We start from the raw sequence: 12,918 nt of genomic DNA, 5'->3' as shown, positions 1-12,918 counted from the left end.
AAAATAAAGGGAGAAAGGTAGTTTTTTTTCAAGAATCAAATATAAAAAAGGTTAATGGGAAATATGAATTTGATAGATGTGTATAGGATATTTATATATCTATGTAGATTTATGTCAAAGCAAATAAAATTAAAAATATACAAGAATGTATCTAATGTTTTTATTCTTTATTTACTTACACAATAGGTATACAGTTTTGTTTAATTTATATATAGATTAACAAGGATAATAACATCCATAAGTAGCAAATCACAAACAAATAATAGACATGGAGTTTTAGAGAACTTTTGTTAAAATCAAGAATATTAGAGAGAAAATCGCGAAACCTTTCTAATATTTTTTTATTTTGTATGATGACTGACAAACTGATATAGATAATGGGAAAATATGTTTAAAAATAAATAAAAATCTACTTGTCCTTTCATTTATAAACATAAAAATCCCTTAGAACTATGGGAAAATTAATTTTCATCGGTCATTCATAAAAATTTTGAAATATAGAAATAGCCCAAAACCTGTTTAAAAGCAGTCCGACCGCCATGGATGTTTCCTTTTAGAACGACGGATAATTAAATTTTGCTATAAATATCTACAAAAGATTTAAAATTGGACCAAAAACACCAAGGATATGTGAAAAATATTAAAATATCCAAAAACCTGCTAAAAAGTAGTCCTACACCATGCAGGTTTTATTGTTGATTATGTAACTTATTATAGTTGATGATGTGAATGTTGACAAAAAGTTTCAGCCTTGTATCTTGAATAGGAGCCGAGAAAATCATGTTTACCCCCTCTATGTCTAACGGACATACGGAATTATAGAGTAGATTCACTAATAATAATTACAAGTACTTATTTTTAAATAAAAATCTTTAAGTGTATACAAGTGTTCAAGTTTAAAGGAAGCCTGCAAGAAATATATCGATCTAGCTGCTGAAAGACTGCCACAAGTAGACCCAATACCCAAAATTTGTAGCCTTGAGCTTTAATAACAAAAAAGTTGCAGACGTTTTAAAATGACATTTTATGTAGAATGAAAGCTCATGTTAGAAATTTTGAAATTAAACTAAATTGAAATCTTTTAAAATTTTCATTGTACATAAAATGCCATTTTTAAATTCCTAGAACTTTTTTGTTATTGAAGCTGAAGGCTTCAAATTTGGGGTATTGGGTCTACTTGTGGCTGTCTTGCAGCAGTTAAAGCGTTGTATTTCTTGTAGGCCTCCTTTAAGTTGGCACGTGACCAGTAAAAATGTTCAAACGCACAGAATAATTGGTCTGTATTTTCAGGGAAGCGTTGTATTAGTCTAGACAGGTTAAATACATCATAATTTATGTTCACTCAGCTTAGAGAAATTGCCCCTAGAATAAGTACTCATTTCTCTTCAACAATAATAATGTACCCCTAAATCCCCTTTATGGCAATTTACCTAGAGGCAATAATCGAAAAAAATATACAAAAAATTTTCAATCTTTAGAAGTGTTTGAAATTTGTATTATTAAAAAACATATCGTAGTCTTGATCAGGGACAAGGGACAGTGATTCTGACAATTAATTAATAAGTGAAAATTTTCCCATAACCCACTTCCTTCTTTCCCCCTCCCTTTTTATCCACTTCTCTTTAGTAACAACAGAACACAAGTTCTATGCCCGCACGCACATATCCAAATTATCAGCCATTTGAAATAAAATTAACATGCTAAATCAAGGCCTCTGGTCTTTATCAAACCATCCAATTACTAACATTATTATGCTATATGATTTAAGAATAGTTATTTATCGCATAGTAGTATAAACAGCTTTCTGCGGATGTAAAAGTTTTTTAGCCCCGAGATACCGAAGGCATGGGTTAAAAAATGGTTTTAATCTCATTTTTGTACATTGGACATCCAGTCAATGAGGGTAAGGTAAGGGTTCTGGTATTAGCTCATCTCCTTCTAACCTATATTTTTATTTTTTTCCTTTAAATATAAAATAAATATATCCTTAAGTATCGTGGCAATATTAGGATATCATTATATCAGATAAAAACTGAATATTTTTAAATGTATAAGTTATTGGTGGAAAAGTTTGAACACTACTGGTGTAAACCAACTAATAAAGATTTAACTAAAGTCTCATAAGTGTTTCAGCCAATGAATGAGAGATAGTTAATTGAAATTTAGTCCCATAACCCCTTCCTCCCTGGAGATGTCAAAGCATCTGATTTGAACAAAATATAATGGAACTTACCAGCCTTTTAAGGTCAATTTATTGAGGGTTTTTTTTGGTCTAAAATATAATTACTTTCGAAAGTTTGAATACAATTTGTAACAAATTCACCTCTGATTCATAACCTCAGGGAATAGTCGATAAGAACGTTTGTACTGTCCTTTATAGAATGGAACCAAGGCACTAACATCCCAATAACTATTGCAGACAACCAATTGTTTGATTGAATGGCCATTGGCGGGAACCTTGTGCCTGTTTTAGGCCAAGGCATCAGCCCAAATCATCTTTCATAGAAGTAGTAGGTACACTTTGGTTTGGGCCGGGATTAATACACATCTATTTTGGAGAAGGGTTCAACCACTCGCCCTGGAGTATCCGCCATTAAAAAAATGTACCCCTCCTAAGAAAAAATAATCTTTAAAAACTAATATAGAAAATTAGGTTGGTGGGTTCGTACCCCCCCCCCCCCCCACTCTTGAGGCGTAGCGGCTAGTTTTAGATAAAATATCTGATTATATCATATCTAATGTAATTTTTTAATATCAGATAGACAAAATTAAATAAAAATGTTTGCTAAAATATTCAATACAGCAAATTTTAAAAAGTATAAAAGTACAACATCTAATTAACCAATATGTTATTTGATCACAAGTAGAAACTTATACGATACATGCTTGCTTCAAAGGTTTGGTTTCTGTTAAGACTTAAAATAATTATTTAAATAGAACTGGAATATGATGATAATTTTTCGTCCATTGTCCTATTCTTAGATCAATGAATTATTCTTTTGTGTAAATAATTCTGTACAGAAATATGACGTAGATACAACATCTAATTTGTTATATCCCCTCATATGTTAGTGGATCACTAGTAGACAATTATACATGCTTGCTTGCTTCAAAGGTTTGGTTTCTGTTAAGACATAAAATATTTGTTTTAATAGAACTGGAATATGTAAATATCAACCTCAGGGTAATATACATATATGTAAAGTAACACAAATCGGATAACCAACTCCATGTAAGATTGGGTCCTGCATTGAAAAAGAGAGTGGTGTTGGAGGGGAGGGATTTAAAACCAACAAAATTAAAATAAAAAGGATTTACAACTAAATTTTCCATATCAAAGTATGAATAAAAAAACCTATTGTTAGAATTAGTACAATAGAAAGAAAAAACATCTGTGTTATTATTTACATTTGCTTTATTTGTTACGTACTAGCGGCTACGCCCCTAAAGAGATGATACGTCGATTCAATACCTTCCATTTTAGGTCTAAACAAAATAGAAAGGGAAGAAAGGATTTTTTACGGGGGTAATTTCTCATGGAAAGATGGAGGTACCCTTCAATAAAATAGTTGTAAGCCTTCCCTGGAATTAAAATTTTTTTCTCCAGATTTGGATAACCATCTCGGTCCAGTGATTAGTAAGCTACAGACAGACATCCTGTTACTTTTATATAAAGATGTATAATTATTTATGAATGTGAAGCTACTAATTGAATCATCTAGCCTGTTATTTTCTGGACTATAATACTCAACTCAAGTTTGTTAAATGTTTCACTTACTTTAGGTGTTGAAAAAATATTGTATGCTAATCTTTATTAATTAATCTGAAATACAAAAAATGTTGTATGTCTTAAGATCTTGTTAAACTGATTAGGATGTGCTTTTTAGGGAATATTTCAACATTGGAAAACATTACACTATATTTTAACAAAATATTCATGAATATCAGGAATCATAAAAAAAATTCTAACTTAAATTTCAATTCATCCATTGTGAATTTTTGCCTTTCTAATGAAAACAATGATCCTTGTTAATATTTTGATCACACTTTTTCTAAGGAAAATAATAATTTTATTTACTATTGATTACAAAACTAACATTTGTTATTATAAAACAAACAATTGAATTAAATAAAGTTGAAAAACATCTATTGATTATCATCAGTAACAATGTACTGTAGACTAGGGCAGGTTTGTTCTGTCCTTCTCCTGGTCAGCTTTGCTACTGCAGGTCCTTATGTTCCAGGTACTCCTGGTGGCCCATGGACTAAACAGGAGCTACTTCATGTAAAGTCCAAGTTGTATGGAATCTTTAAATGGGGCAGGGCACCACAAGCTTTAAGGCTTTCTTTTCATGACTGTGTCAAGTATCAAGATGGAACTGGAGGCTGTGATGGTTGCCTTAACTGGGAAGGAGTTGATGTGTGGAAGCATGGAGTTGTTGGAGCTAAAAATCATACCAATATGGATTCTGGTGACAACAATGGATTGGGAGATGTTGTTAGAGAGCTGGAAAAGATATATACTGAACCTAATTATCCATGGTTTGGACCTGAGTTGGGTGTGTCACTTAAGGATTCAGGTAAGTCACGTGCTGATTTGTGGGCATATGCTGGTCAAGTAGCTATTGAGTGGGGAGTTGAAGCTAACAACTTGGCTTGTGAGGATTGGAATAATCCTAGAACACCTGGCAGTCACTGTGTTCATGAACCAGGAACTGAAGAATGTTTTACCAGACCATCCAGGGATATTCAGTTCCAGTATGGTAGATCTGATTGTACTGAACATGATCCTGAATTCCCTTACAAGGCTCTGAAAGCAGAACATCACCCTAATCCTGTAGGTGATGGACCTACCACTATTGAATATATGAAAAATGATTTTGGATTTACTGGAAGAGAAACAGCTGCTATATTTGGTGCTCATACTTTTGGTCATCCTAAGCTAGAAAATTCTCTTATTCCTTACACATGGACTTCTGCTGCTATCAACATGATAAACAATGATTATTACAAAAATATTGTTGGTCTTGACAGATGGTTTATTGATGACAATAAGTGCAGGCATGTTGGAGATGCATATGGTAACAAACCTAAAACTAGATGGTTGGCTCATACAAGAAAGATGACCCAACGAGGTGGTCCAATCTTCTGGATCCATCAGAATCATGTGTGTCCTTCAGTATATAATGACCAGTTCTGGGGTAATTTTGAGCGCCAATGCATTGAGCAAGCAGGTCCTGGCCAACAATGTATTCCAGATCCTCCAGCTGGCAGCACAGTTTCTAGAACACAAGATGAAGAAGATGGAAATGCAGATTCAGGATGTGAAAGATGGAGACTTATTATTGGTAAAGATGAAATTGCTCTCAACTGTGAAATGGGTCTGTACCTGGACTTTAAAGTCACTGAAGGTGTCATACATGGATGTGAAGGCCTGGAGCATTTTGGAGAAAAAATGACAAATAATAAAACCAGGAATGTGTGGTCAAGAGAACCAGGCCAAACAAGGGGATGGGGCCAACCTGGCTGTGCCAAGCAAAATATGAGCTATCCTATTGGAGACACTCCCCTCTATAAGATTATGGAAGAGTATGCACATGACAACAATCTTTGGATTGATGACTTCTATTTAGCTTATGAAAAAATGGTCCATAATGGCTACTGGTTAGGTCAACTACAAAATGCTACAACAGTCCCACAAGATCAGCAGTACTGTCCTTTACCAATAAGAGGAGCATGGGATGTACCTTGCTATGAGAAGGAAGAAGCTGCAGATGGTCCTGCTTTTATGATTGGTACCAGATTCAATCTTCTAGATTCAGACCAAGTTATGCAGTATGATGAAGTAAAGATCAAATTCAATTTTGGCAAAATGACTGGGGAGCCAAATCAATTGTGGAAGATGTCTGTGTCTGGTGAGCAGTTCATTAACCAACAAACTGGAATGGCACTTTCTATTAATGGATATACAAACTTCAGAATGCAGGATATTGGAAATGACAACTTTAAGATAGTAATAGATGAGTTGAATAAAGTTGCCGATGCCTGGCCTGCTCAAAATGACAGTGGTAATGGTTGCACTGTATACTGGAGTCATGGTGGTAGTAACCAACAGTTCTACTTGATTACACCTACACTTTGATTTAACTTGTTTTTTTTTGTGGTTTATTGAATAAACAATGCAATCTTTATAATTTGTTTTTCATTTTAAATTCTAAATTGATTAAATTGTTGTTTAGTAAATCTAATGACTGAGGTGCTTTACAAGATTAACTTCTGGAATTTATTGTGCAGATATGTTTATATTAGAATTTGCAATCTATTAATCATCTTTGTCTATCTAAAATTATTTAGATATTGAACTGTTTTCCAATGTAATGTTTTCTCTTATTAAAACTATAAATCAATTTGCTGTTCATTATCGTATTATTAACTAGCAGCTACGCCCCTAGAGGCCTCTTGAGGAGGGAGGAGTCAAATTTAATAACCCAATTTCTTATTTTAGAGTTTTAAAGAAAATGTAAAAAAAAATTTGGGAGAGTTTTTTTTTTGAAGATGGCTGCCTTCTTAAAAAAATACATATAAAAAAATTTTTTTGGGGGGGAATTTTTTTCTATGGGCGATTTTTCTTGGGAGGGTGGTGGTACCATCCCACAAAAAGACAAACACACATCCTGTTACTTTCTTATAAGGATTGTTCTTGCTATGAATATACTGTTGTTGTTAACGTGAACTACAAATATCAATGTATGTCATTACTATAAGAATTTTTTAGAATTAAAACATACAAATGTATATTTGCTTTTAAGAACTAAGCAATATATTTGAAAATATTAAAAAAATCGTTATAATAAATTGCAGGCTTAGCAGCCGCGATAAAGCCTCAAATTTAAACCTGTTAGGATGGTTAGAACAATAATTTAAATAAAAAAGGATTACCATATTTGGGTCAGGTTTAGACTTCTAGCTGATTTTTTGAATTGTGAAAGGTTAATTTCTCTGATGTTTACTGTGACTGCCGAGCAGAAATATGACATAAAAATAATGCTATAAAATGCTATGTTGGTCATGTCTACGCCGTGCATCCACCTCTACTACAGCAGCAACACCATCAGCAGCAGCAGCAGAGCCAAGAACCAACACACACAATCTCCCACCCTTCAGGAGAGATCATCAACATCAACAGTGGTTTTTCATTAAATCCGACAATGAGGCACATTCCTCAGCTGAACAGTGTTTTTAATATGGTTGACAAAGAATAAGACGACACCAGCCTGTCTTATTTGGCTATTACTAATCAGAGCTGGAATTGAACAAAACCCAGGCCCTAAATGGTTCTGCGCACTCTGCAACAAACAGCTTTCACCAGTATCAGTAGAATGTTCCATCTGCTTCAAATGGCTCCATGTCAAATGCTCCGGCCTTAAATCATCCAACGAACGGAGAAAACTAAAAACCTGGACTGGACCATGCTGCAAAGGTTCCCCCCTTCCCCCCCAAATTTTCACCCCCTAAATCTTCACCCCCCAAATCTTCACCCCCTAAATCTTCCCCCAAACATTTCAAAGCTCCCCCACGTAAACGTAACCCCCCTTCTTCCCCCCCACCCCCACCCAACCCCCGCCCCACAGCGAACCTTCTCCCCAACAGAGGTTACAACACTAAAGTATTGCAATGGAATATAAATGGCATCCAGAGTAAACTAGATGAACTTCTTCACTACATGGAAAAGAACAAGACCCTCATCGCTGCAATACAAGAGACTAAGCTTACACGTCTTTCTAAAGAAAAGAAAACACCAAACTACACATTTGTGAGACAAGACCGCGGCAAAGACAAGGGAGGAGGGCTAGCTTTTCTTATTCATAAGGAAGTTAGCTTCAATCTCGAAAAAACTCCAGCAAGACTTGCACAGGATCCACACTTGGAATCCTTGACCATCTCTATACCTAGCAAGGACTCGCCACTCTACATCAGAAATGTGTACTTACCACCACAGAGCAGCTGTACAACTGGTTATGTTCCCCCTCTCAATGATCTTTTCACAGGTCTTGGTGACTCCTACTACATTTTAGGAGACGTTAATGCCCACAACATCCTTTGGCATTCAGATGCCACCAACGACACAAGAGGTGAAGAACTAGCCGATGCTGTAGCCAATCAAGACTGCGCCATCATTAACCTTGACATGCCTACCAGAGTTACCAGCACAGCATCCACAGCTCCTGACGTAAGCATAGCCTCGTCAAACCTCATACCTGTAACAAATTGGACAGTAGAAAATAAGATGAGCTCCGACCACCTGCCCATCACTATAAGTCTGACAGCTGAACTTTCTAAATCCAACACAAAACACCAAACCTACATAAATTTTTCCAAAGCTGACTGGCCAAAATTCACTTCCTTCACTGAAAATATTTTTACCAACGCCAGACCAGTCAGTGATGTCCACAAAGCAGAAAAATTTTTCCGTAAAACCCTTCAAAAAGCATCAAAGAAGTTCATTCCAGCAGGCAGAATCCCTCAGACCTTCAATGCTCTCCCAACAGAAGCTGCTAGACTTATTAACCAGCGTGACGACATCAAAAAAGCTAATCCAGCTGACAACAGATTGCAAGACTTGAACAAACAAATCACTAAAACAATCAACGAACATCGAAAGAAGAAGTGGACTGAACACCTTGCCACCTGTCAGCCTGGTTCCAAGAAACTCTGGAAAACCATCAAGAGTCTTGGAAACCAACCACATCAACCAGACAACCAAGGTATTAGCTTTAATGACAAAACTTACTCTCACGCCAGGAAAATTGCTGACCAATTCAACAGGCAATACACTCCAGAATGCAAGAAGAAACCTAACCAAGCTCTGCGCCGTACACTAAGATCCTTGAAGAAAAAATCTAAACATCAACAGATTATTTTCACACCAGAGCAAACGTTAGCTGCAATCAAGAAAGCCAAGAACTCAAAAGCTCTTGGCCCGGATGATCTGTCACCTGTTACCTTAAAACATCTTGGACCCAACGGCATCAGGTTTCTCACAGAGATTTTTAACAACTGTATGAAGCAATCGATCATCCCAAGCATCTGGAAGACGGCCAAGATCATACCTTTACTGAAACCAGGCAAGCAATCCAACCTCGGACCGAGCTACAGACCAGTCTCATTACTGTCACCTGCCATCAAGATTCTCGAAGCTCTACTCCTCCCCCATGTCACGGAGGCCGTCCAACTTGCTGACCACCAACACGGTTTCAGAAAAGGTAGATCCACATGTACTGCTCTATTTTCAATCATAGACCACGTACATAAAGGTTTAAACAGAAAGAAACCATCACATAGAACCGTGTCAGTTGCCATAGACCTGTCCAAGGCATTTGACACAGTAGATCACCAGCTCCTCCTTGATGATATCAATCAACTCCATCTTAATGACTACATCAAGAAATTTCTATGTGCATACCTAAGAGGCAGGCAGACCTATGTTGTATTTAGAAATTCTAAATGCAAATATAGGAAGGTAAAACAGGGTGTCCCGCAAGGTGGCGTCCTGTCTCCAGTCCTGTTTAACCTTTACATGGCCTCCATGCCGCAACCCCCGGGAGACATCAAACTCGTCACATACGCGGACGACGGCAACATTCTCAACTCTGGCCCGGTAATTGAACCAATTGTCAAAGAGATAAACTCTTACCTCTCGGTCCTGGACACCTGGTTCAAAAGCCGTAATTTGTTCATCTCTCCATCAAAATCATCTGCCACAGTTTTTACTACATTCTCCAATGAAGTAAGTATGGAACTTGGGGTTGAAATAGCTGGAGAGAAAGTTCCCACAGTGAAAAAACCAAAAATCCTTGGGATCACTTTCGATGGCCTCCTTTCCTTCAGGGAACACACCAAGAACCTGAAATCCAATATCCAGTCCAGGAATAACATCCTTAAAGCTCTCACTGGAACTTCTTGGGGAAAGGACAAGGAAGTCATTGTTAACACCTACAAGGCAACAGGTCAATCCTTGCTCAACTACTGTTGCCCAATCTGGACACCAGCCCTCAGCAAAACCTCCTGGGAAGACCTCCAGACAGCCCAGAACACAGCCCTCAGAGTGGCCACTGGCTGTCACACCATGTCTGATTCTGACCACCTACACTCAGAGACAAAGGTTATGCAGGTGCGCCAGCATTGTGAAATGTTGAGCAAGCAATTTCTACTCGCAACTCAAAAATCGGGACACCCTCATAGAGTGGACCTGATTTCCCCACCCCCAGCCAGGCAGATGAAACAGACCTTGAAGTCCAAATTTGGCAACGAAATAAGGAGTATCTCCAGACCCAACTTGCCAGAGGAGGACTACAAATCCAAGTTGAAGCTGATTCACACCAAAACTGTGAAAAATGTCATCAACAACACCACCAACAAGGTCCTAAATGCCCGTCCTCCAGAGATAAACAGAACGGAGCTCTCCCTGCCCAGAACAACCAGATCTACTCTGGCACAGCTGAGATCTGGATACAGCACTTATCTAAACAGTTACAAGGCCCGTATAGATAAGACTGGTTCCATAGTGGATAAATGCCCCAACTGTGACAGTTCTCACACTACGCCGCATTTATTCAACTGTCAACAAAACCCGACCAGCCTCACAGTTAAAGATCTATGGAAAAACCCTGTCAAAACTGCCAGATTCCTAAATCTGGCAACAGATGTTGATGATCACGGTTAGAAGGACCTGGGCTACAGAAAGAAAAAAAGAAAGAACATAAAAATAAATCAATATCCAATTTCTTTTATACATGGAGCCCATTTATGGCTGGAACATTGAGGTGTTATTATCTAAAGTGCATATCTTTTTTATGTGTTTTAACCCTGATCGATCAAGGGGGGTGGGGGGGGAAGGGTCATTTTCGCCTACCTCTCTAGATTTTTTGCTCTCATTTTTTTTTATATTCAACTTAGAGACCGTAAACTCCATGATTTTTTGAGTAGGGCAATTTGTGACCAGGTAGAAAGGACCGCCTGTCCACCAATTATCTTTCTGATGTGATGCAAAAATATCTGTTTTTCTGTAGTATAGAGATGCTTCGCTTATAATATTGTACCTAGTTGCAATAGACATCAGTAGGGCTAATAAAACTGGTATTATTATAAAGATTTTTCATTTTTAGAAAATTGTCTACAATACGAATTTTCAGTATGGCTGAGACTTCTAATCCAGCGGATACTAATATGTTTCAAAGCCATACTGGAAAATATCGTATTATCTTTTGGCGTAATTGTTACTTGTATACAATACATCTAGTATAATATTTGCGCGAATTAGATAGAAAGAACCAATAAGTATAAATAAATTTTATTTTTACACTGCCATAATTTTATTATGTAACAAAATATAAGTTTGTAATTCTTTGTGGAAGGCATTTTTATCTCATTTTCTATTACTCTATGGTAGGCATTGATGCAGCTTGCATTTTTATCTACTTTTCTATTACTCTATGGTAGGCAACTTGCACTAATTCTCCTGCGCAATGGATATATTATTATCTGGATGTTAAAATAGATTTTTATAAAGTTAAATTCGCCGTGGGCTAAAATAACGATACCCCACCCCCTCCTCTTTTACAATGTTAATGAACTGACCAATAAATGAATTCTATGTTAGCAACCTAAATTGACCGCAATTTTCCCCTGTCATAATATCCACAAATGTTCTATATCCATTTCCTTCGCCTTCCATGAGGTGGTTCTTCACTTTGGCTTCGTTTCCTTAAAAATGAAATATAGAAAGACTGTTGAATTATGATAGCTCGGCCGAGTGCCTGCTGCTCAAAGTGGCTGATTCGGCTTCAGTAAAGCTGCGCGGATGGGGATACGGCCTCAAAAACCCACGTGGCTGATTGAGTCTTACGATGACCCAATGGATAAAGAATATACATGAATATTATGACAGAGGAAAAATTGTCAATTTTGGTCAATTCGTGAATCCAGTAGCTTAGGAGGGGAGGGGATAGGGTAAAGAGGTAGATTGGAAGTATCATTATTTTACTCAAAAAAAAAATCTATTTTAACATCCAGAAAATAATATATCCATTGGGCTGGAGGATTAGTGCAAGTTGCCTACCATAGAGTATATGGACAGAATCATTTTATTGTCAGTTCTTTCATCCAGTAGGAGGGGAGTGGGTGGATATTGTAATTATATACATCTAACAGTTTCACTTTATTTGTAAAATAATTTGGTGTAAGATCCAAGTAATAATAAATCCATTGGTGGTTTGGACTAAATTACTGGTTGGCAGGAATAATAAGTAATGGTTTCTGAAGCCGCACTCCAAAAAATTTTAGAGATAAAACTGTCTATACGATAATCATATATTAAAATACAAACCTTAACTTCTTGGGTATTGATTTTGTTAGGTATTGAAAGTCAACCTCTTGGTAGTCCTGCAAAGTAAAACTTTAAATATTTTTTTACATGTTTTAATAGTTCTCTGCATATTCACTGCTTGGCGGTCAAACTATACTATTAATACCCATAATATTATAGCTTTAATATTCTTTGATATCAACTATAGTGAACAAAATATTTCTTTAAATGTGGCGTGCCGAAGGATTGTGCCAACTTCCCCCTTTAAATTGAAATGGGAAGGCCTGCCTTCCCCATTTTCACCTCGCCCTCCCCCCCCCGGTGAATCACAGTGCACGTCATTGTTTTAATATAAACTTACCATTGCTAGATGGTGCCAACTGAGAATAAAGTTATTGTTGTACTTAGTATTGATATTGGATTTATTATTACTTGGATCTTACACCAGATTATCATGTACTCTAATAAAGTGAAACTGGTAGCTGGCTAAAATAATGATTCCCCCATCAACTTACTTTACCCCATCCCCTCCTCTTCTACTGGGACTATTTAAA

General features: G+C 36.7%; 1 protein-coding gene and 1 long non-coding RNA gene across 2 annotated transcripts; one reads left to right on the top strand and one right to left on the bottom strand.

Annotated features, from left to right (window-relative positions):
* Positions 1-4,079: 4,079 nt before the first annotated feature.
* LOC145326202 (uncharacterized) lies at positions 4,080-6,203 on the top strand. Its single transcript, XM_080169366.1, has one exon. The coding sequence runs from the start codon at positions 4,169-4,171 to the stop codon at positions 6,140-6,142; it is 1,974 nt and encodes a 657-aa protein (XP_080025492.1). The 5' UTR covers positions 4,080-4,168; the 3' UTR covers positions 6,143-6,203.
* Positions 6,204-11,717: 5,514 nt separating this feature from the next.
* LOC145326201 (uncharacterized) lies at positions 11,718-12,749 on the bottom strand. Its single transcript, XR_013881791.1, has 3 exons — positions 12,726-12,749; positions 12,386-12,441; positions 11,718-11,763 (listed from the first exon to the last, which is right to left on the bottom strand). It is a non-coding gene; the product is annotated as an uncharacterized LOC145326201 (long non-coding RNA).
* Positions 12,750-12,918: the final 169 nt, after the last annotated feature.

The sequence above is a fragment of the Acartia tonsa genome, chromosome 8 (assembly GCF_053477335.1).
Source record: "Acartia tonsa isolate MP-2025a chromosome 8, ASM5347733v1, whole genome shotgun sequence".
NCBI lineage: Eukaryota > Metazoa > Arthropoda > Copepoda > Calanoida > Acartiidae > Acartia > Acartia tonsa.
Note: the sequence above shows the minus strand (reverse complement) of the source record. Positions and strands in the feature narration are given on the sequence as shown.

What these genes read in the sequence shown, in the direction of transcription:
- LOC145326202 (XM_080169366.1), top strand. Translation starts at nt 4,169, where the DNA reads ATGTACTGTAGACTAGGGCAGGTTTGTTCTGTCCTTCTCCTGGTCAGC.